The 26,046-nt window shown below is 40.1% G+C and overlaps 1 protein-coding gene across 1 annotated transcript; it reads left to right on the forward strand.

Moving 5' to 3' along the window:
* Nucleotides 1–995: 995 nt before the first annotated feature.
* LOC310938848 (carbohydrate sulfotransferase 15-like) lies at nt 996–17,518 on the forward strand (the record flags this gene model as incomplete). The annotated part of the gene is made up of 7 exons (XM_083903475.1): nt 996–1,373; nt 7,853–8,177; nt 10,351–10,473; nt 12,846–12,972; nt 13,817–13,973; nt 15,082–15,226; nt 17,325–17,518. The coding sequence occupies 7 exons, from the start codon at nt 996–998 to the stop codon at nt 17,516–17,518; spliced, it is 1,449 nt and encodes a 482-aa protein (XP_083759601.1).
* Nucleotides 17,519–26,046: the final 8,528 nt, after the last annotated feature.

Below are 26,046 nucleotides of genomic sequence, written 5' to 3' on the forward strand. Positions count from 1 at the left end.
CTATTTTTTATAGCAACAACATCTTTGTCCGACACCCATGAGCTTTAGTTTTTAAAGGGAACAAATATTCAGAGTTTCTCGTCTTTATTGGCTCTCATTATACTGCCACCGTGCTACTTGGCAGAGCTTCAAACACAAAATATACCCTACCTCTCAAGGATAAAACCAGACGTCACTGCTGCTGGAGCATTATCATTTAGGGTCCCCGATTCTTCACCCTTTAGACACTGGCCTCTCTTTTATCTGTAGGCACTGTGCTACTTCAGAGTGAGAAATACAATTGTCTGATAATATAATCCCTTCTTCGGCCTGAACCAGGTATCTCTCATGTTTGTGTCTCTGCCCAGGAGAGTCTGACATGCAGCCACGTTGTTACTAGGCTGAATGCATCCCTCATCCTTATCACTCCCTCCATATTGTGACTCTGGTGAGCGACGAGGATGGAAGATGGACTGTGAGGTTGGGGAGGGTGTTGCTGTGCTGTCTCATTAAAAAGAAGTGTGACAAAGTCGGTGATTTTAATTTTAACCTTGCTGCATTGTGATTTTTTTGTTTGTCTCGTTAAAAACTGAATCAGCAGAGACTGTGAAAATAGTGACGTATGAAAGCATGTTATCATTTTCAGGATGCGGTTACTTGATCCAGCTCATCTATATTCAGAGCGGTCACTGTTTTTCTCTGCTATCAATGTTCAGCCTAAGGTTATATTGCAACAACTCCATGAACAGAGCAGGGTAATGGTTGAACAGTTCTATAAAGCAGCATTACTATGTCATTGGAGACAATGTGGACACATGCTCTGGGGGTGTAGGAATTACACTCAAAATGAAAAGAACAGCTCAGGTGGTCAACTAGTTCCCAAATGACACAAAATGCAAGTCAGCATTTGAACAGGATGTGACTATGAGGCAGTCTGATTCTTTGTCACGGCATTGCATAAAATCCAAGAACTGCGAGTCATTTTTTAAAAAGAAGGTTTGTCTTTCTCACTAGGAATGGAGGACGTGAACCCGTTTGCGGTCACGGAGGTGAAACGGAAACTGCAGAGCTGGATGACCAAAAGCTGCTTCACCAAGATCCATCTCTTTGGCTTCTTAGTCGGACTTGTCGTCACATTCCTCATCATTATTTCATACCTTCTGACAGGAGACAAGAAGGGCCTCTTCCTCAGCCTGTCACCTTACAGCAGACTTGTCAGCCCCGACCCATTTGCCTTTAACCTCTCCTCAGTCAAAGACTACGCACACATCAAACTACCCACACAAGACTACGCACACATCAAACTGGTGGTCAAGTCTATCACATCCAAGTTGGAGTTTCAGAGCAGTCGACAGATCCCAGAGATTAAGGCGGTGGTTAATAGTGATCCACATGTGAGTACCCAAGAAACACTGTATATCCATCTTAATTCTTATTTAATGTACTCAAATACATCTTACTGATGCCAATATTCCAAAAATGTAATAGTCTTATCAGATTAATTTAGTAATGACTACTTCAGAGTTTAATCTCCATTTCTCAACATCATACAGCAGCATGATAATATCTCTCTTTTAACTGACAATCACAGATATGTCATATGCTGTAAATGAATGTGCAGTGAAAAGAAGATTCAAATCTGTATTCCTGTCTGTACACACTGTACATACGGTTCAATATGGCCCACAGGCTGCATTTTCTAATTCAATTTATTTTTTTATGAAGGTTAAAAATTTATGGTTAAAGTAATTGCACAGGCAGTAGTATACAGTCGTATATGACTCCGAAATGTGTTTAACTTTGTGTAATACATAAAACATGACAACAATGGTGTCATCTTGTGGTAATTGAAGCACAGCTAATAAGGTAGTCATGAATGAATGAATGAATCGTTTATTTCGGGCATGACAGGTAATCAACATCTGCACACATCAGCATTTAAATTCATACACACGACCGAAAGGGAAAGCGGGAGAAGCAAAGCTTATCTAGTCCGGCCCCCATTACCACAGAAAATGGTATTTCTTATTTTCTCTTCTTTTTCTTATTTTCTTATCTTTTGACAATATTGACGTCACAGCAGCAATAGCAGCTTTATACGTTTACATGTTACATAAGGCATTCCGTCATTTTATCTCCGTACAGTGTCAACAGATATCTGACTATGACCTCATCCACAATCTTCCTGGGTCGCCCTGTACCCAGTCATAATCATGTTTACATACGTCCTTTTACACTCTCAGCGTAGCTGAACTTTTGATCTCGTCATCTAAATTGTTCCACAGCTTGACCCCCGTGACCGACATGGTGAAAGACTTTAGTGTTGTCCGCACTTTCCTCTGTCTGAAAACTAAGTTCCCCCTCAGGTGGAGTCCCCGCTCTCTGGTTTGGAGAAGTATTTGAAGGTTATGAGGGAGGCCGTAGTTAGCCGCCCTGTACATAAACTGTGCTGCACGATAACGTTTTACATCATAGAGTTTAAGTATTTTCGATTCGATAAATAATTGATTTGTATGTTCTCTGTAACTGGCATAATGTATAATTCTCAGAGCTCTTTTCTGTAGTATCAGCAGTGGGTGCGTGTTCCCTTTACATGTGTGCCCCCAAATTTCTGCACAATAGTGGAGGTGAGGAGAGATCAGTGTGCAGTATAATAGATAGAGAGCATTATGGTCTAGCTTTTTCACCCTCCATAGTATGGACACACTCATGGCCAGTTTAGTTTTTAACTGTCTTATATACGGTTTCCAACTTAACATTTCTTCAATAATCACACCTAACACTTTATGTTCCTTAACCCTTTCAATGTCCACCCCATTCACATGAATATTGATACTCTTCTTGTGGCTCTTTTTCCCATACAGCATATATTTAGTCTTCTCCAAGTTCAGTGGAAAATTTATTTATGTTGAACCACACCTGAATTTTGGCCATTTCATTATTGACTGTTTCCACTAATTGATTCAAATCATCCTCAGAGCAGAAGATATTTGTGTCATCTGCGAATAATATTAATTTCAGAATATTGGACACTTGCATATGTCATTTATATATAGTATAAACAGTTTTGGGCCCAGAACTGACCCCTGCGGGACCCCACATACTATGTCCAAGCAGTACGACACTTCATCAATCAATCAATCAATCAATCAATCAATCTTTATTTATATAGCCCACAGTTTACAAAACATAGTTTGTCTCACGGGACTTCACAGGGTTGGTAACATCCTCTGTCCTTAGACCTTCGACCAGGGTAAGGAAAAACTACCAGGGAAAAAAAAAAACCCTTGTAAAAGGGAAAAAGGGTAGAAACCTTAGGGAGAACCACAGGTGAGGGATCCACTCCCTGGACGGACAGACGTGCAGTAGATGTTACCCAAAACATACAATACACAATGACAAGAATAAAAAGTGAAAAAGTCTTTAAATGCCAGGATCATCTGGATCACTGGGTTTATCACAGCCTGTAGTGAAGACTGTTGTGGTCAGAGACTTGAGGATGACGGAGTCTTCTTTCCTGTCCTGACCTCATGTCGTTCACTGGTGTCAGCAGAACTGTAAGAGATTAAAATCAGTTAGAGATGTGCTATATGTAGATTTATGTGCTACATCTCATGGGGGTACATCGGGTAAGTGGTGAGGGATGAAAAATCGAGGACGGGGTAGAGAAAGTGCGGCTCGTGCAAAGTCTGTGTGCTCATTCTAAGTGCATGATGGGAAATTCCCCCAGCAGTCTAAGCCTATGGCAGCATAAGATAGACTATTCTAATCAGGAGATACCTGATCTAGCTTCGACTATAGGCTATGTTAAAAAGGTAGGTTTTCAGTCTCACCTTAAAGGCAGAGACCGAGTCAGACTGTCTGACTGAAAGCGGAAGCTGGTTCCACAGGAGAGGAGCCTGGTAGCTAAATGTTCTACCACCGATTCTACTTCTAGTTATTTTAGGAATAACCAGTAGACCTGAGTTCAAGGAGCGCAGCGGTCTATTCGGCTGATATAAAGTGATTAAGTCACAAATGTAAGAAGGTGCCTGATTGTTCAGGGCCTTGTATGTAAGTAGAAGTATTTTAAAATCGATTCTACTTTTCACTGGGAGCCAGTGAAGAGAAGCCAGGACAGGAGTTATATGGTCACGTCGTCTGGTTCGAGTCAGTATCCGTGCTGCTGCGTTCTGGACCAGTTGAGGCTTCTCAGGGACTTACTAGGACATCCAGACAGTAAGGAGTTACAGTAATCCAGCCTGGAGGTTATAAAGGCGTGGATAAGTTTCTCAGAGTCTTGTCTTGATATAATATTTCTAATTGTCTTGATGTTGCGAAGGTGGAAGAAGGCTGTTCTACATATATGCTTAATATGTTCATCCAGCGATAAATCCTGGTCAAACAGGACTCCTAGGTTCCTTACTGTAGTGCAAGGGACTGGAGTGTTACTGCCTAGGTTTAGAGCTCCAAGTGCTGCTCTTATATCTTTTGGCCCAAGGACCATGACCTCAGTTTTTTCTGTGTTAAGCATCAGAAAATTACGAGTCATCCACGTCTGTATGTCTATGAGACAATCCTGGAGTTTAATAGATGGGTTTGGGTCGTCCGGTCGTGCAGATACATATAGCTGAGTGTCATCTGCATAACAATGAAAATCTATGTTGTGTTTCCTGATAATGTTGCCTAATGGCAGCATGTACAGGGTAAAAAGAATAGGTCCAAGCAAAGAACCCTGAGGAACTCCGTAGTTAACCTTAGTGAGTATGGAGGATTCCTCGTTTACACTAACAAACTGAAATCTGTCCGATAAATAGGACTTGAACCAGATAAGTGCCGATCCTCTAATCCCAACGTCTTGTTCTAGTCTATGTAGCAGGATCTCATGATCTATAGTATCAAATGCTGTACTGAGATCCAACAGAACCAGTATAGAAGCCAGTCCTTTTTCAGAGGCCATAAGAATATCATCTTTTACTCTAAGTAGTGCAGTCTCTGTACTGTGGTGGGTTCTAAACCCAGACTGGAACTTTTCAAATACATTATTGCTACACAGGTGATTACACAACTGTGTGGCTGCAGCTTTTTCTAAAATCTTTGAAATAAAAGGAAGGTTTGAGATCGGTCTATAGTTACTCAGAATGCTACTGTCGAGAGAAGGCTTTTTAAGTAATGGCTTAATTACTGCCATCTTAAAGGCCTTTGGGACACAGCCGCTCAGTAAAGACATATTTATTTGATCTAGTAAAATATTTCCAACTTGTGGTAGAGCCTCTCTAAGGAGTCTAGCTGGTATAGGGTCCAACTGACATGTAGTTAGTTTAGAGGAGGAGACCAGTGAGGTCAGCTCCCGGAGGCTTATAGGAATAAAATGATTCAATACATGTAAAGCTGGAGCCGCAATTAAGTCTAGGCTCGCTGTACTAAACTGGTTGGTAATTCTATCTCTGATCGTTTCTATCTTATCGTTAAAAAATATTATAAAGTCATTACTACTCAGCGATCGAGGGATCGATGGATTCGTTGTATCATGGCTCTCCGTCAGCCTGGCTACAGTGCTGAAAAGGAACCTGGGGTTGCTCTTATTTTTTTCTATTAACTCTGAGTAATAAGAAGTTCTTGCATGTCTAAGAGCTTTTTTATATATATCAAAACTGTTCTTCCACAAGACATAGTGACTGTCATTATGTGTGGAACGCCACGTTCTTTCTAACTTCCGTGTACTGAGCTTTAACGCTCGAGTTTGGGCTGTGTACCATGGGGCAGACTTGTCCCGGGTGATAACCTTTCTCTTAAGAGGAGCAACAGTGTTTAGAACTGTTTGCAAGGTTAAATTTGTGTTATCCACTATTCCATTAAGTTCCGTGGGAGTGATGTTTCTATAGTCATCCTCTGTGATAAAACATGGCTGGAGGGCAGACGAGAGCTGTTCAGTGAATTTTTCAACTGAACTGTCGGATAAACAGCGACTGTAATAATGCTGCTGTTTAGGATCAGTAACATTAGTAAGTACAACCTCGAATGAGATCAGACAATGGTCCGATATCAAAGGATTCTCATCAAATACTACCAAGTTACGTATGTCAATACCATACGTCAAGATAAGGTCAAGTGTGTGTCCATGACGATGTGTTGGTTTGTTAACCTGCTGCTTGAAGCCAATTGATTCAAGCAAAGCTTAAAAGACGAGCCAAGACTATTATTGGCTACGTCCACATGAATATTTAAATCACCTACTATGATGATTTTATCTGAACAGAGAACTAAATCAGATAAAAAATCTGCGAAATCACTTAAAAAGTCGGAGTAGGAGTTCGCTGGTCGGTATACAACTATAAGCTGGAGTCTGTTATTCTGTTTAATACTTGAGTCTAACAGACTTAGAGTAAGGTGCTCAAATGATTCATAAGTACACGTGGGTCGAGAGGTGAGCGAAAGTATACAGTCAGATATAGCTGCGACCCCTCCACCTCTGCCATTTCCTCTAGGGGTATGAACATTGGTGTGGGAAGGAGGCGTTGCTTCGTTTATAGATACATAATCATTCACTTGAAGCCATGTTTCTGTTAAGCAGAGCAAGTCAAAATCCTGTTCGTGTATCAGTTCATTCACAAGCAACGTTTTTGAGCGGAGAGAACGAATATTTAACAAACCACACTTAAAACTGTTCGTTCTCGGCTCGGAGAATGTCCTCGTGTTTATTCTAACGAGGTTACTATGAATGACTCCTCTCCTGTTTCTCCGTGACTGTCTAATGTATGGAGCCCTAGAGGCAGACACTGTGTTAATCCTAAATCTATGTTCATATACAGCTTTATCTTTATATATAGCATAGTCATTATCTATAGGGGGCGACTGAACGAGTGGGAGCACAGAGAAGCGTGTTAAACTGCAACTCTGTTTCCTGGTCCCGACTGCTTGTTGTCACGTTTTGGTTCTAATAAACGTTGTCATATTTCTGGAAAGGAGGGAAGCTCCATCCAGAGTGGGATGAACTCCATCCCGTCTAATAAGACCAGGTTTTCCCCAAAAACTTTGCCAGTTCTGTGTGAAGCCCACGTTATTGTTAGGGCACCACCTTGACAGCCAGCTGTTGAATGATAACATGCGACTATACATGTCATCACTCGTTCTATTTGGCAGATCACCTATCTTGACGTATTGGGATCTATTGCGTAAGTAGCTCTTGACCCATTCCAGTGCTATACCTCTAATACCATATCTCTCTAGTTTTGCTATCAAGATCTCATGGTTAATGGTGTCAAATGCTTTTCTCAGGTCAATAAAGATCCCTATGGAATGCAGTTTCTGGTCAATCGCATCAGTAATTATTTCAACTGATTCAGTCAAGGCCAGAGCTGTCGAGCGGTTGCTTCTGAATCCATATTGGCTGTCATCTAACAGACTGTGTTTGTTGATGAAGTTGTCCAACCTGTTGTTATAAAGTTTCTCTAGGATTTTAGACAGTTGTGGTAGTATTGAGACTGGTCGGTAATTTGTAAACTCATGCGCATCGCCTTTTTTGAACAATGGCAGCACTTTCACTATTTTCATATTATCGGGAAATGTTCCCGTGTCATTAGATGACTGGAGAAGAAAAACAATTTTTTTTAAACATTATTCAGTTGTTATCCCGGTGTTTCCTCTACGTTCATTTAGGAGTGGCGGGTCGCCATTTCAGCTACCTTTAAATGCTTCAACCTGTCGTGATTCTATCAGCCTATTGATCACCATCGGTTGACCCTTTAATTTTGAGTATAATGTTTTATTAGTAACTCAATTACTACAAGTCTACTCCTTGAGATATTTGCACCCTTGTACAAACTTGACATGATTATTTATGGTTTTTGGTAATGTTGAAGTTTGATGCAGCTGTCTTTCTTTGCCTACACAGATATTTTCCGTCATCCCCCAAAAATTCCTTCCTGGTGTCAAGAACCCCTGTTGGTATGAGGAATACACTGAGAATGTCACTTTGGACCCATACAGGGCTAGCAGGTACAGGCTCCAGACTGAGTTTCAGCAATTGAGAACAACTTTCAAAGAGCACTTGTTGCATCGCAATGGGAAACTCTACCGCATGCGATGCCTTCCCTATTTCTATATCCTTGGCCAACCAAAGTGTGGCACAACAGACCTGTATGCCAGAATCAGTATGCACCCGGACATCCAGTCAAGCACAATTAAAGAGCCGCAGTGGTGGACCCGCGAGAGGTTTGGTGAGTAGAGACAACTATAATTTGCTGTGGTAAAAGACCTCTAGGCTGGTATACAATAATGAGAGCCCAAGGGTATTTAAAGTGTGAAATGTGACCTTCTACAGTATGTCATTTTGACAGAGCCATACCTCAGTGAGCTTCAGAATAAGTGACACATTTAATGTGTTTCACATTAAATGTTTTACCTTACACATTAAATGTTTTACCTCACACATTAAATGTTTTACCTTACACATTAAATGTTTTACCTCACACATTAAATGTTTTACCGCTCACATTAAATGTTTTACCTCACACATTAAATGTTTTACTGCTCACATTAAATGTTTTTTACCGCTCACATTAAATGTTTTAACTCACACATTAAATGTTTTTACACATTACATGTGAGAGGTAAAAGAGAGTATGTGAGAGTTAAAACAATTGTATGTGAGAGGTAAAATTGTGAACGTGTGAGGTAAAATTGCGTATGTGAGAGGTAAAAAAAGGAATTATGGCCTACACGGCCCTCATAGATCATCCAGCTGCTGACTAACTAATCCCACTGAAGCTCACACACCTATTTTGTCTGCATTCATTTCTGCAGTGTTTGGTTTGCATTGATCATTTTTTGCACATCTTAACACTGTGGGGTGTGGAGGGTTTTTATTTTATTTTATTCTATTTGTCTGTCGCAGCACTTACAGTTAGAATTTTCTGCAGTCTTGTGATGCTGCATAGCGGCAAATGCGTGCATCTCATGGACATAGGTCCCTCTCAGTTATTGCTGCCTGCAATCCCCCATGCTTTCAGCTTTGCTGTCACTTGCGTTCCCCTCAGGGCTGTACACTGGAAATCAGCACTTTTCTCTTAAGACATCCTTTGGGAACACTCTAAATTCTAACAGTCTTGTTTTGTAGTTGTTGATTTCATTCCCCCAGAGTTTCCACTCGGACGATGTTGTGAAAAGGTAATTTGATGCTATCCACGCTCAAACTTTTCTTAGAGAAGAGACATTTGAAAACTGTGAGACACTTCATTCATATCAAAGGAATGATGCTGCAGGCTGGCTGTTTGGGGAGTTCACCAGAGATTTTAAATCAGATTTCCCTGCTTAACAGAGAAAGGTTTTCTATTGCAACACCATCAAAGCATCACTGAATGTTACAGATGCCCGAGTTTCCTCATTACCCTTATGCTGCATAGACCCTCCAAAGTCCTACACTGTATCTCCACAACTGCCAAGTAAATTGTAATTATACTGCCAACCACATCAGCTTAGATGGGAAACACATTGTGCTGTCTTACATTAAGCAATTAAGCATTAACTTGACATTGTCCCTTAATTGGAAACACTGAAAACTAAACAGAGCCAGTGTTCCCTGCTGAACTGAACTTAGATTTTATTAGGTCATGCAGCAATAAGGACGATGCAGAAACCCCTGAGGCATGTAGGCATGCATGACATAATCTAAAATCTGACCTTACAATGCACTACATCGGCAGATGATGTTGATTGCCGTGCAGTGCGTGTAAACCAGCACCGAAGAGGGTAGAATAAGTTTGTTGATAATAAATACTAAGCTCTTGGTGGGTACGGTCGTCTGGTGTAATTTGTAGGTGACATTGGCGTGACAGTGCTCACACTTTAAGAGGACGGCGCATCCAAACTTGACTGTTCAGTGATTGGTTGTTTGACTCAAACTCCAGAGGCTCTGACCACTCTACAGGCTGCAAGCATGGAAGCAACATTTTCTCTGTTTTCTTTTTTTTTTTTAACAAAGTTGAGTGACTTTATTGAAAGTTTTTTCTTGATCTCGCAGAAGTGTCTATCGCGATACATACCGTATCATTATCGTTGTATTGCTCAGCTCTATACTGTTGCGATACTATGTCAGCTGAAGGGCCAGCCACTGAATAGCCTGTGGAAAGATCCTGCTAATACAGCAGCTAAGGAATGTGACCACATATGTCCTCAAACCACCTCCAAATGTGCTTTCCATGATTCTGTGGCCATTAAGACGTGATCTGGACTTGATCAGATCACTCAGAAGAGACGTTCTCCATCTAATCTTAGTATTGTAGCATCAGAAAATATAATCCAAGCAAAAAATGAAAAATATGCACCAGTCAATGATTCACATTAGTGTAGCCTACTGAGTGTGTTTATGATCTGTGTTCTTTCACCAACCAGGTCCTAATAATCCCATCCCAGTGGAGAGCTACCTGGACTTGTTCGATAAAGCTGCTTACCAAATCCAGGGCAAACTCATGGCAAACTCCAGTGGAAGACCCAGCCAGGCCAACATCATCACAGGTAGGCGTCATTACAGACTCAGTGGTAAACATTCTATGGTGACATTTGATTATTATTATTTATTTATTTTTTTTAAATAAAAAAATGTGCCATCTGTGTAGAGAATGATCAAATCATTAACATAGTGAAAAATTGGTGCCTTAGATTTCATGGCCGACATCTCTCATCTCATGTACAGTACATATTTAAACATTCTATAATGAGTGTAGAATGTCTCAGTACGAGTTTAAAGGGATGCCAATGAATGAACAGATCAAAGCATGACTTAAATAAATAGACCTTCCCCAACCTCCCTCATTGTCTTCAAGAGTTAGGTCAGACTTGAAGAATGAAAAGCAAAAGAAAGTTTTATCAAGCTCAGTCTGTCAGGCCAAAAAGGAAAGCTACTGATGTGAAAGCAAGATTAGAGTGTTGCTTTAGTTACCTCATCAGTGTGCATCTTGTCCATGAATAAAATATCTCAGTCTCCTCTGTCGTTGTTTTGGCTAGAGCCCAGAACGCTCTCTTGCATTTGCCACGGGTCCCTGCAGGCATGAGCATACTGATGTGGCTGCAGTTTTGTAACGACCACACATGTCCTTAGGAAGAATGTTTAGCCCCTTTAAGAGAAACCTGATCCTGGACCTGGACTTTGGAACAAAAACTGAGGTTCCAGTGACCTTCAATGACCATCCCGATACAATCTATCCATTCTTATAAAATATAAATCAAAACACAGCCTTTCACTAAGCAGATGATATTTGAGATAGCATGTAAAACACCATCCACCATTGTGTTATAAGAAATCTCTTAGCAGATTTAGTTGCACAGACATTTCCTGTTCCTCTTGCTTTCATCCATCTCTGTCATCTCCCCCTCATCCAAATGTGATCTGAAAGGACTGCTCAGCTGCGAAGAAGAACTGCTTAATTTCAACAATAGCCTTTTCACACTGGACTGAGTTGGTGCATTGAGTGCAGCTTAGCCTGCCACCCCGTTTTGTCTTCCTCTTAAAACAAATAATCCTTGTAAAGGGGGTGGGAGTGTGCCAAAGTCCCGTTCAGTATTCACACCATGCCCTTGGAGAGCCCAGCAAGGCCTGTGGCCAGAATTGGGGGCTTCTGCCTCTCTGAAACCACCAGCCAAGACCAAGCTGCTGTAAAACACCAGAGGCACCGTCATCCTGGCTCCTCCATTTGTTTGCCCTATTATAGCCTCTCCCCATGGACCAAAATAAGCTCTTTTAATGGACATAGAGAGAGTGGAGACCTTTAAGTAGACTTGATCAAAGTGTGTATCAATTAGCCAGAAAGGAACTAGCAGTCGTCTGGTTTTGCCATGGTCATCACAGGATATGGGTCCTGGCTATCATCCCTTTCTCTCAGAAAATGAGGCAGACAAAGCCTGCTTTATAGTATGACTAGATACACCACAGCATCACAGTTAAGATAATAATGAAGGCTCAGCTCAGCCGGATTCAAGTTTCTGCTGTTAAACCGTTGGAGAAAAGATTGTCCAACTATGAAAATTGAACACTCATATTGTCACTGTGTTGGTTGCATTCATTCCACATTTTTGTGCACAGCTGGACACATAATTATGCTGTTTTTGTTTTTACTGTCTGAGTGTTAGTTACACTCTCAAATGAGGAGATTTATGAACACATTAAAAATGTCATGCATTTGCAGCTTATTGCAGTACCCCCTTGTTGTTTTTAAATAAAGAAAGCCTGATGAGACAATCAATATTAAACAAGGGGTAAATAAGATCGAACAAATAACTTTTGCTGTGAAAATGTGCCGCAGTTAATCAACTATTTATTTTCTTGAATGTGCTCAAGATGGGGCCCACGGTTGGTGTAGTGGTTAGCACTCTTGCCTTTGCAGCAAGAAGACCCGGGTTCCTGGGTTCGAGCCCCGTTTGGAACAACTTCGGAACAAGGGCCTATCGCAAGGAGTTTGCATGTTCTCCCCGTGTGTGCGTGGGTTTTCTCCGGGTTCTCCGGCTTCCTCCCACAGTCCAAAAACATGAGATATGGGGATTAGGTGAATTGGTCACTCTAAATTGACCGTAGGTGTGAGTGAATGGTTGTTTGTCTCTATATGTGGCCCTGCGATGGACTGGCGAACTGTCCAGGGTGTACCCCGCCTATCGCCCAATGTCTGCTGAGATAGGCACAGCACCCCCCGTGACCCTCTGGTGGAGGAAAAAGCGGTAGATAATGGATGGATGGATGGGTGCTCAAGGTGTTTGAGGCATAATTGGCAAAATTAATATGTTTTCTCCCCACTTTTTTGCCATTTCAATATCACAATTGAATCATATGGCCAACATTTAATTATACTTCTTAAGCAGTCAATATACTTTACTAATTATCAATCTGTATCTTGCAGGAGAAGCCAGTCCATCCTACATGTGGGATTACAAACAGTCAGGGAAGGACATCCTTACCCAGGACCTCATTCACGCCCTGCAGCCCGATGCCCGCTTCATCGTTACGCTCAGGGAACCAGGGGAAAGGTGGGAGCAAAAAGTTTCAGTGCCTTCTCATACAAACCTGCTTTAAAATACCCACATTGACAAACCTGACACATACTGCCATCGTTGTGGCTCCACCATGACGGTTTATACTGCAGATACAGGAAGATACTTTATTTGTTTATAGGCAACAAAAGAGCTGTTGCCTTTTACACAGTCTGGTTGTCACATGATGACACCTTTATTAGACGCATGGATCGCTTACTGCCTGAAGCATTCGGTCTAAACTGGGATCACTTCATGCAGTTAATGTTGATTTTTACTTAAGAGAATGCCATATAATCTCATACTGAATTGTATTGTAGAAACAATTTATATGGTTCATGCGTCTCCTGTATTATTTTTCCCATATAAGCCAATAATAATAATAAGATAATGCTTGCAAATGGGTTGGCCTTTGTTTTATGAGAGACACATGAATCATAAGCAGCAGTCAGTCAACTTTACTGCCAAAACAAATTGTCCGTAAATGAATTGCTATTCCTTTTTTTTCTATTTCCTTTATGCCAAGAAAAGGTTTCATTCAAGTACAGTAGTTCATATTTTAATGGCATATCATTATTATACACATTTTATAACAGCAAATACTGATCTGAAGCTTGACTATAATCAGCCCTATTGTTGACCCTACTGTCTCAGTTGCACATTGTTTTATATGCATTAAGATAGATCTTTCTTTAGCAGCATGAAATATTGTCAGTGCAAAAATATGTTAGAGCCAGAAACACAATGAGTAGCCTTGCAGTCAGTGTGCAGATCAAATGTAAATTATCATTGTCCAACTAATGATCAAATGTGTTTACTGACCGTTTCTGTTGTCTTACAGGTTATACTCCGAGTACCTTTATTTTACTCAAAGCAACAAGTCTGCAGAGGATTTCCATGTAAGGGTGTCAGAATCACTGCAGATATTTGAGCGGTGCCTTAAAGAGAACACAATGCACTGGTGTGTGTACAACAGAGCTGTCTTCAAGTCAAAGCCAGTGAGTGTACCCTCCTTCCTACTTTTGTCTCAGAACTTGCAGAAAAAAAAGGGCATTAGCAACTAGCATGTTAGCTGGTGGAAAGAAACATGGTGAAAAGGATTGATAAAGACAAATGGAGTGAAATTCACACCTCATTAAAGCATTTTACAGCTTGCAGGGCCTATTCCATGAAAAGGATTGGTAGGACTATTGAGCCACTGAGAAGTGCAGCAGCTATCGCCTCTCTTTGTGCTTAAAAACAATGGTTTACCAGTGGACCAGCCAGTTCAGGGCCCTAGTGTAGGGCCCCTGGCCAGCTTTTCCCACAGTGCCTTGAGTTGAAGGGGAGGAGGAGTGTGGACCGTCCTCTTTTGGCCTCCCCCTCCAGGCTGCCTTCTATTAAAAAGTCCTCTTCTCCAAATGCCAGTGATGAGCTTTATGGCCCTGTGGGAGCATGCTTACTCTCTGCTGCTGGCCTAATTGCCCATCCACTAATTTCTCCTCAGAGTTATTAGACCATGTGAAAAGCATTCCAGCTGTCCTCGATAAAAGTTTTAGAGCTCAGATTAGAGAATAAAAACATATCCATTGGCTGTTATACCAAATTGAATTAAGCAGGCAATAATTACTTGGGTTGTAATCCTCTACTCTGAAGGGCCTTTCAGATTTACTAAAGAGGGGAAAGGACATGGAGGTAATACCTTTCCCAGTAACAAGCATTTATGCCAAAAAATTGCTCTGCCGTCATAAGTCACAGGAGAATTCAACAACCTAATAAGAGTGATGCTACAAATGTTTCAGTGAAATCTTGGAAAGAGATCAGTGGTCAATGTATGCAACCAAATATTATATTATATTAAATTAAATTTATATTATTATCAAAGTAGAACTACAGAATGTTAATCAATTTTGCTTTACAAAGTTATTACTAATGAGAGACAAGTAAAGGTGATAAAGCCATGTGGGGGAAATGAGGTTTCTGGTACATTGTTTATGATGCAGGTTTGTAACAATTGTGAATCTTCTGTATTCTTCATCGTTCTCTGTTTTGACATTAGCACATGTTCACACTAACTTGGAGACTGCCTGATTACCTCCCACTGATTGTTTTTGCTTGTGTGCTCAGGTCAGATTGCTCGTTGGCCTGTACATAGTGTTCTTAATGGACTGGCTGACTCTCTTCAGCAAGAAGCAGATTCTGGTTCTGAGGTTGGAAGACCGTTCCAATATGAATTACACAATGCACAAAATCTTTGATTTTCTTAACCTAGGTGAGTGACCAACACGTCCTAACATGTGACAAGTTACTTTCCTGTACTCCCAGGGTTTCCCCCAGAAAACCGGCTAAGCCCGGTGGTATCTCTCGGGCCCACTGGCGGCCGACGGCGTTTTTCTGTAAAATAAATAAATAAATAAATTAAAAGTTCACTGGAAATGTTTAATTATGACTATTATGTGTTATTGTAAGACATTTATTAACAATACTTAAACACCAACTATAGAGTCTTGCAAAAAAACACTCTTGAAATTAAATAAATATAATTTTTTTTCGCTTAAAGGTGTAGTAAGTAGTTTATAGTGCCATCTAGAGGAGAGGCTGAAATTTACAACAAAGAACTGCTCCTCTGCTCACCCCCTCCCTTCCCTGAGCGCTACAGTATCCGCAGCTGGTCAAATGTCGTCCTCGTTGTCTTTCTCCATGTCAGCAGATGAGGTTCGTGAGGCGAGGGAGAGGGCGAGCTACCGCGGCCGTAGCAGACGAAGCGGCGAGAGTGGAGGCGGGACTTCCGCTACGAGTAAAGCGACGCTTGATTTGTTCTCTCGCGTTTGTCCTTAAAGGCTCCGGTAGAAACATGGCGTCTCGCTGCTAACAGTGGCTATGCAACCGCGGCCCGCGACCATGTTATTTTACATGACTTTTTGAAACACTACGAAAATGAAACAAGAACTATTATACAACGACTAGACAATGCAGGAGCACATAATATGTATTAAAAAGTGGATTTTGGGTTATATAAACCCATAAATACTAAACAGTGTCCCTTTAAGTCGTGTTTAATCCCCACATAAGAATAATGATCTTTATGAGGATGAAGGAGTACAGTCACGATGAAGTGCAGGTGATCCGTGTAGATCTGAGTAAAACGCCGGTGACAGACTCTGAAGAGCAGAGCGCACTTTTCATCGTTTTCACTCCGTGGTCTTAATCTTTGTGAAAGAAGACGCTTTAACGCTGCAATTAAAGGAATAACAGATGCATCATAACAGATGAGCTGATGTCTTTTGTTAACTGCTCAAAGAGAGATAATGTTCTCTGCTGTGAAGTGAATGTTGCGGGGAGTTCAGGCTGCCAGGCTTATAATACACTGGGGGAATCCCTGACTCCTATTTAGTAGGATATAAAATTGATCACTGTAGATTATAAATTGAGTAGTATTAAATGCAGTAAACCTTATGCTGGTTAAACTTTACTGATGTGGGAAATTTATCTAACAATTTCATACAGGCTAGGGCTGCACGATTCTGGAAAAAATGTGTATCACGATTTGTTTTGCTCAGAATTGAGGTCACGATTCTCTGGCTCATGAACAAAGGAATAGAAACATTCAATTCAAGTAAAGTGCCAAACAGTGTGATTTATTTAGGCTCTGAACATGGCCCTGCATAATGGGCCTATGGTTATTATTATTGTAGTGGCATAAGGCTATGTGGCGTGTTCCCACTAGCTCAGCTCGTGACGTCATAACCGGGGGAAGTGCGTGACATCGTCAGAGTGCCATCACAGGAAGAGGCAAAAAAATCAAACCGAACAATGCCGAACTGTAAATCTGTTAAAAAGAATCCTGAAAATGTGGGTTAACATCCGACATTTAGCAAAGGAAATGTCTAAAATCTCATCATTCAACAGAGGAGTCCGGCGTATTTACCGACAGCCCTGCTGAAAGCCTGCAATCGTGGGCCAAATGCGAACCTTTTTTCTGCACAAGCTCGGGTCGGGCGGTTGTGTGATTCTTGTCGCTACCACCTGGGTTTGCGTCACCAACCTTAGTACACACTTTATCCTATGTTCTGCGCTGCAGACGGGCTTCCGCGTCCACTGAATCACTACAAGGCTGTGTTTGGGGTGAGAAACTCTGCATTGCTTATTTGTGATGCAGCTCATGAAATAAAATGCAGAAGAATCGTTGTCATTTAGAATGGTCACAATTTTTCAACAAATTATCGTGCAGCCCTAACAGATGTGAAAAGTTAAAAACCTAACTGTTTTGTAATATTTTGTCATTTCTTGTGTACCACTGCATTGGATAACTTCGGTTCTTTCTTGTTGCAATCTTGTAAATTCAATGCTTTTTTGCCTGTGTTTTCCAGGCCCATTGACAAAAGAAAAAGAATCACAAATCACCTGGAGACAAGCGGTAAACACCAGGCATAAGGCTGACAAAGACCTGGGTCCCATGCTGCCCATCACTAGAGAGATCCTGCAAGACTTTTACATGCCGTTCAATGAGAAATTAGCCAAAGTGCTGCAGGACGACTCCTTCCTCTGGGAGGATAGTCTCTGAAAAAGCCACCTTTCTTTTACTTCATTTAAAAAAGCAGGAAACGAGGACTGATGTGTCAGCCTGCCACTTCATTTAGGACTCATCTTTCTGAATGTGCCCATGAAAAAATCAATGTTTTCTATTAAAGTAATTTTTAAGTTACAAATGCAGAGATGAACCAAACAGCACAAGAGAATAGTAGATAATAATAATAATAATAGAGACAAGAATAATAGAAGTAATTTTCTCGTAAGTGTACCACCAGGTGTAAAGAATTCAACAGTGGATTCATACATACAAAACTGACTCACGTGCTACGCTGAAGCTTGGCTTGATCAATTTAAAAATAGAAGTGAAAAGACACCTTATAGTTAATTGTCACCCTTTTTATCTAATACAAGCAGAGCCTTTTGTTGCCTTCACCGCAATCCATTCACTATCCACCACTGCCCTCTACTGGGAAACACATGTAATTGGCTGAAAATCAGCCATGTGTCTGATCACATCTTTACAATGTTTATATTCTGTAAAACAATCGTCACCAACACTGAATAATCAGCAACAACCTTAATGCAAATTAGGGCTCGGGCCTCAACAACAACAACAGTATATATATTGCAATTAGAGCTGGGCGATATATCGATATAAAAAATATATCGATATATTTTTAAATTGGATATGGAATTAGACCATATCGCATATATCAATACAGTTCCTGTTTATTATTTGAATAGCTGATGACTTATTCATGAACCAGGTGAAGAAAGCTGTGTTTATTATTTATTCACTTGATTTTCCAACTGTTCACTGAAATAGCCGCTTTCAACAAAGATACTTGTGCCATGTCATATTTGGCTTTGACTGAACATTACATGTCACAGCTCTCACTTTGCGGGAAAAATATGCAACACACTGAGACCCAAGACATAATTGCTGTGGAGGATTTTGACCAAGGTTTTCTTCTTTTATCTCATTGTTTTCTTCAGTTCTCTCAGAAGCAAAACTACATCTTTAACCTTCGGATGTTTTATCACAATAATTAACGAGTAGGGTTGCAAAGGGGTGGAAAATTTACAGTAAATAAAATTTCCATGGGAAGTTAAGCTGCGGAATTTGGGAAATATTCCATATTTGAAGCTTTCCATGGGAATAATGGGAATTAATGGGCATTTATGGGAACTAACTGGGAATATAGGGTAATGTAATCGAAATGTATCATATCCAAGCATAAATATAAAGAAAGATCAGGCTTCTCAGTGCGAGTCACAGTTTCGGTCATAATTAATGGACGATCAATTAATGAATCGATGAAACGTTTCGATGAAGGTATTTATCACCCTGATATGACTAAGATTAAATCTGAATGGGAGAGGGAATTTGGACAACAAATCACTGATAACACCTGGAACTCTAGCTTAGAACATGTCCATACCTGCTCTTTAAATGCTAGACACCGTTTAATTAAATTCAAAATTCTACACAGAATCCATTATTCAAAAGTGAAGTTACACTACATTTTTCCTGAAATTTCACCTTTATGTGATAACAGAAGCAGATCTGTTGCACAGTTTTGCCATGTGTACCAGATTAGAAGGCTACTGGGTTGATATTTTCAATTTATTCTCAAAAATATTTAAAATACAGATACAACCTGATCCAGTTCTAATAATCCTGGGTATTTCAGACGTGCTGAGATCTTTAAGAGTGTCGCTTCTATTGACATATGGATTGATCAAAGCCAAGAAGCTGATTCTGATGTGTTGGAAAGGGAAAGAGGTACCCACACTGAAAAGAGCTGATGGACACCTCTCATCTGGAAAGGATCAGATACTCTATAAAAGGCAGAACTGAACAATTTGAAGGGATCTGGCGACCACTGCTTTCCTTCCTGGAAAAGGAGCAGGCCTCCTGACATTACTTTTAGCGCTTGGGGTTGGACTGGCTGAGGGGTGGTGAGGGGGGAAATGGTTGTTTGGGATATCACGTTGTGGGGTTCATATGTTGTTTTTTTTGTTTTGTTTTTCCAATGGGGTCTGGTTTTGAATATTGATATGTGTATGCATTGATTTGTGCAGCCTTTTATTTTATTTTTTGAAAATCAATAAAAATATATGTTGTGGCAATTGTTTGTCTGAGATGTCTGATGTGGAAATAAAGTTGGATGAAAAAGCAACTGGGCTGTAGCATCGGTTTATTCTTTGCGCAAAGAGAGAGACAACAGAAGACAACCGTTCTGAGGCAAGTCTAAGATGGCTCTGAAGAAGATGAGAGAATTCTGCAGATATATTGTTGTGGCTCTATGCTGTGTGTGTGCAGCTGGTTGACCTTGGACCCCAGGCTGGTCTGTTCTGTGTAAGAGCTGTCTAGGTGTAATAAAAGGTGCCAAGAGGATTATGTGTATTAAGATTTAAGTGTTAGGGAGGTGTGCATATATGAATGGGGTACCTGTGTGAAGGAATGTGTATGTGTGTGTGTGCTAAAGATAAGAATGTGTATCTGTGTGTGTTTGCTAAAGAGAAAATGTTATTTTGCCAGGACAGGTCACCAGATATTTAACCTTGGGTGCCCTTCCTGACCAGCACTATAGCGGTACACTGGACATGGCCCCCTTGCAGCTGGGAACAATAGTGTAGCCGGTATATTCACAAAAATAAATGTGTCTGTTGTAAGACACAGGATGACAGCAGAGAGCACACTGGTGGTAATGGTAAACTGGTATAGATCTAAAAAGCCTCAGTATGTCTTTCAAAAAATGCCTCAAACTGCAGCAGAGACACATGAGCCTACACTGAGAGGGAGCTGACGATTAAAAGCTCACTGTTATACATATTTTACACATCACCTTTCAATGTGAATGGTCCATCTTAAAACACCTGTTTCCCCTTAATGAGAAGGCATTGCACAGCTTTTAGCGTCAAAAATAGATCATGACCGCTATTGGAACTCAGTCCTCAATGTGTCCTCAAAGTCCTTAAGGCTGCACTATCCTCAAGTAATACATTTGCATACGAAAAAAGGAAAAAGGAGCACTGTTTCCGTTTTTTCATATTTGGGTTGAATACGAAACAAGGAAATAGGGGCGCTGTTTCCGTTTTTTCGTATTTTGGTTCAATACGAAACAAGGAAATTTCCGTGCTCTCGTTAGTTGGTATTGTGAAAAAAACGGATTATACTTTAGTACCCGGACCCTGCCCCCCCCCCGCTGTATTTATTTATTTTTTTTAAATAGGCTGCACTGACTCATCCATTTGCGTCTTCATGATGTGTCTGTGAGGGTAAAGTCCACGTAGGTAAGTACATGCAGTACATCTGTTAAAAAACAGGTCAGCAAGACATTGACCTGTGGTGCACTTCATCAAATCTCATGGGAACAGCCATTATACAGCTCTCTCTATCTCTCTATCGTTCTGTCTCTCTATATATCCTTCTCCCTCTCCCTCCTCCTCTCTCACTTTATTATAACTTTGTTTTCGCTTCCTCCCCCTAGTTTGTGCTCTTCCTCTCTTGCACTCTTTGTTCTTATTTCACAGGTATCCCTGAGTCCAGAGCTTCAACACCACAGCTCAAATATCACAACTATTACTTTACATTATAGCTACTCATTAGTGGTAAAATAAAAAAAGAACGAAAAAGTTATCTTCAGCCCCTCCTTCTTCCACGGCTTGTCCTTTTCTGAGTGTCACATGAGGAGCTGGAACCAATCCCAGATGGCGATAACGTGTCACGCCGTGGATGAGATGATGGTCACTAGCAATGATGATAATTGTCATTAATATATTAGTAATTGTCCTGGTCTCTATCTTCTTCTATTTCCTCTCTTTGTAAATGTGATATTTTGTCTGTCATCTGCTGAACTTTTTTTTTTCATTTTTCCCCCCAAGCAGCATGGGCATCTGAATGCCTTTTTGTGTCAGACAGATTTTGCTTTGTCAGGATGAGTCTGTTGAACTCAACCTGTATCGTGATGACTATTAAGAATCTATTTTATCAATGAATGTTGGACCTCTTTTGGACCAGCTGGGACACCCACAAACAAACAATACAAACAAAGAACAATACCAACAAGCAAAAAAACAACAATACAAACTATAACAACAAAAAAGTGACAACAATGCAATACAATTCAATAAACAATATGGAAAAAAATAATTATAACAATAAACAAATAAAGTAATGTAAAAAAAAATAAGAAAGAAAAGACAATTCCTAAATAGAAAAAAAATATATAATATATATATATTATAAATATATATAAATACATCGGTACAGATTAACAATACATATGTACCTATCCATTCATACATATAAGCATATACATACTACCTGCACATGTAAACCCGCAGACATGAATATACTTACCTCTACATATGTACTCTATCTGCTGAATGTGCTTGTACTGTACATGTGACACATACTGCACGTCTGATGATATAACAGTTCACAAGGACAATAACAAGTCTTTTTTTTTCATTCGTGATGGGAAGCAACTTGTCACCAATTTAGACACAAAAAAGTTTGGTTTGGGAACTGGAACTTTGCCGGACCTGTGCCAGTGTAAAAGGGCTATCTGAGATCAACAAAGACGCCCTTTCACGAAGGAAAAGTTAGCCCAGATGACTAAGACCCGTCAAAACAGCACATTCAACTACTCTCACCCAAATTATTGGATATGTTCAGTTTTGAAAATCACTTAGACTCATGGTTCTCAAACAGTGGTACACAAAATTGACAATTTAATGTCAGTTAAAATACAGTTTAAAAGAGCGTTTATCTGCCCTGATTTATCCACATGTTTTTTTCTCCTCTGAAGTGAAATGTGTCCCAACTCCCATTATCAGTGAAAATGTACTCTGGAAGATGACATGATGCAAACTGGCACTGTTGTCTCATTATCAACAACATCTTTGTCATTTAAACATGAAAACGTCTCTGAACATCCTTAAAAACATGTTGTGGTCCAATAAAACACATATTTTTCACCCCAGAATGTTCCTATTCTTTGTTTTGGACGGGGCTCCAGTGTGCATGCATCACTTATAATGAGAGTCTATGGTAGATTTTTGCCCCAGTGGAAAAGGAAATACATCACTTGACTGTTGTTTCACTACATCTGTATAATGTGTTGCTCGTTTTTTTTTTTTTTTTTTTTAAATGTTCATGTTTTTTTACAATTATTTTATGTGATTCCTATCTTCTTTGTGTGAGACAGGTGGGGTGGCACCCTAGCGCCGTCTATTGACGGGTTGCCACTGATTACTTATCTGTTCAATGTACTGTGGCTGACGACAGCCAGCAATCACCTGGGTGACCACTCCCCCTTGTGCTGTGGTGTAGTCATTACATCCTCAAACGTTGGGCTCCCTCCCATACATTGTAAACAATAATTTCAACAACATTAAATAGCTTCTTTGCAAATTGTGTCATGTGATTAAGCGCAGTTTAATGAATATTTATATTCAGACACAACAGTTTATTGCCATCTTGAATTTTAATAATTTAAACATAGATTCTCTCCTGTGAGCAGTTGCAACATGTATTTTTACCTAAAGGTGAATTCAACAGATCCCACACAGACAGCACTTCCAAACTCACTGACCAAACTCAAACTCAAGCTCTCTGAAGCACAGACAGTACTGCTTATTTCAAATGTGTCAAATAACAATGATCTCACTGTCTCTTCTCAGCAGCAGCAGTTTCCTCAATGTCCAACCGCTGCTCTCGTCAAGAGCAATGCATCATTAGACACTACAGCTTTGCGCAAGCTTAGTCCTCAACCAACAAAATACAGCACAATTAATTGCATAAATAATTTTTCACAGTACAGGCCGTTCATGAGTATGGGCAGCTTAAGGGAAAACCCACTGAAAAGACACGTCAGACATTCTGTGATAAACAGCAGATCCTGAACTAACTACTAACTATAGTTGATCGAGTCCTGGTGCACTTTTATGAAATGTAAATACAACAGTACAGTGGGACAGAGACGCATGTGCATGGACACAGTGTAAAACTTGCTGTATTTCCATAATTCATAAAATAATTTGACTTGCAGTAACTGTGTTATCTGTTAACTGTAAGGACATAATGTAAGAGAAAAGTCTCCTCAAACACATATCACTGCTCGGGACCGTATCTATGTTCGGGTCCTATGTTCCCTCAATATTGAGATTTTCCGAGACCACCCTTGGGAGCAAGGGCTACCCAGTATGCATTGCGTGTTTTCACATAAGAAAGATGGTGTCGAAAGCAGCGAAGCGAGTGCGATACAAATTAAGTATTTTCTTTGTTAATAGAGATATAAAAATTATGAAAACCATTGTATTATCTTAGTTTAGGCCCATATGGATTACGGACGTCATTGTTGTGTAACATTTATTTTTATTTTACGATCTTTTGTCAATAGCCGGCCGGTGCGGACAAGTGATCTTTGCTATGGTTTACTTTTCAATAAGCCGTGGTGTGTGGTAACTGTCAGCTGAATATGTTCGTGGTTGTGGTATTTGTATGAGTATCATCTTATAACTAACTGACAACCTAATAACTTGACTGACAAACGGATCGTAACAAATAAACATGACGTAAATGTGTTTTCCTTCTTCTTTTTTAGAGTTGACAGACTGGACACAGCTTTCACGTTATTCTGCCCCGCACAGTCTGAAGACGTAACTGCATTTAAGGGGTGTCCCATTTCTAAGTGACAAAATAACCCTCAACACTTGGTTTTGAGGGCCAGTTAAGATTAAGGGTTGAGCTTGAGTGTTAAGGGTCACATAGAGTGGTCCTGTTGCACATATATGTGAGTTATGGAGGTCTACTTACATATATTAAGTTGTTTTTATGGTCAAAATCCTCCTAGTTGATGTAAAAGAGCCGATTGAAATCTGTCCTTTTCGAAGCGCTTGTCAGTCGCGCTATTTCAGCCATAAATCTCGCCCGAGAAGACAGAGTGTGTTGTGATTGGCCAGCCAGCGTAGAGCCTTCCCACCTGTGTTGTGATTGGCCAGGTATCTGGAAGTGACGTAATCTATCACGTCAGCTCTCAGAAGCGCAGCTCCCTCCCTGGAGCGGTGGATGCATTGCTACTCATTATCAAAACATTGTTTTAACAGTGTTTAAAAATAGCTTCGTCACGACTCCCCGCCGCAGTCCCTTTATGACTTTAAACCAGAGTCAGACCCAGAGTCAGAAGACACTGTTGCTCGTGAAACACCTCCACAACGGACGTTATTCTTCTTCTGCGGTTCAATGTACGCAACCGGATGTGCCCGGACTACCGCCCGGAGCAGGACGATCGGTTGTTCAGGAGAACCGCTGCTTACGTAACTATAACGGGATTTTCAGTGATCTCGTTGAGCCCCGAGATTACAATAAAACACAACGTTCTCAGCAGTGGCTGAACTGTTTGTTTCGAACCGTCAGGCTTCATAAACAAGGTAATGACGCAGATACACACCAAAAAAAACAGCGATAATAGGAACTTCCGGTCTAGTTCCGCTTTAAGATTGAGGGTTAAGATAGGAATTGGAATTGGCCCTATGTCTCATTAATTCTCCTCAGCTCCCTAGATGCACCTTTTACTGCCATTAGTCCATCTACAGGTTAATTCTGGTATTTTTTGAACTACATTAATCCATTTGGTTTCTAATGTGCTACAAATAGGCTGAAGATGTGGTCATTTGAATGTAGGCAGTCCTCAAACTGCTTTAGGGAGAATTTTAGCCTGAAAGATTTACACATTCTGTATCATCACATTCACATAGCACAACCCCCTCCTGGTGGAAATATGAATATCAATTTGATAAAAATTAAAAACAAGAAAGGTAATACACTTAAGAGTTAGAAGGATCACATATAGATACATATTTCTAATTTCAGTAAATTCAGTTGCTAGATCATGAGCATCACAGTCGATGCACAAAGATGTGTCATTCACACATTATTCAAGCACATCACATGGTTTGTTATTCATATTAATATTAGACGCTCACATGTTCCTGTTAAAGCTTATAATGCGATCATCTGATCGAACACAAGTACATACTCTGGAGTACATACTCGCCAAGTACGGGGGTACACGAGTATGATCTCTTCAATTGGAACAGCAGTGCTCTTCCTTGTTCTACTGTTTGAATGGCGGGTGGCGCAAAAACACTTAAGCCTCATTACTGCGACCTACAGTGTTGATGAATGAACATATAAAATACTTTTAATAAATGCATAGATTGTTGTTATTTTCACATTTTAAATATTTAACTTAATGTATTAATTAATTTTTATAAAAATATACAGTACCATTTGGAAAATAGATAAATTAGTGTGGCGTAATATACAATATATATGTACACTATATATATGTGTATATATATATATATATTATATATATGTGTGTGTGTTGTATACATATGTGTGTTTACATATATATATATATATGTATATATATGTATGTATATATATATATATGTATTTAAATATAATGGACACTATATTAAACTATCCATTACATTTAAATATAGAATGACAGTGCGACTTTAATATAAATCTAAAATTAG

This window comes from Microchirus variegatus (assembly GCF_963457635.1).
Source record: "Microchirus variegatus genome assembly, chromosome: 17".
In the NCBI taxonomy this organism is placed as follows: domain Eukaryota; kingdom Metazoa; phylum Chordata; class Actinopteri; order Pleuronectiformes; family Soleidae; genus Microchirus; species Microchirus variegatus.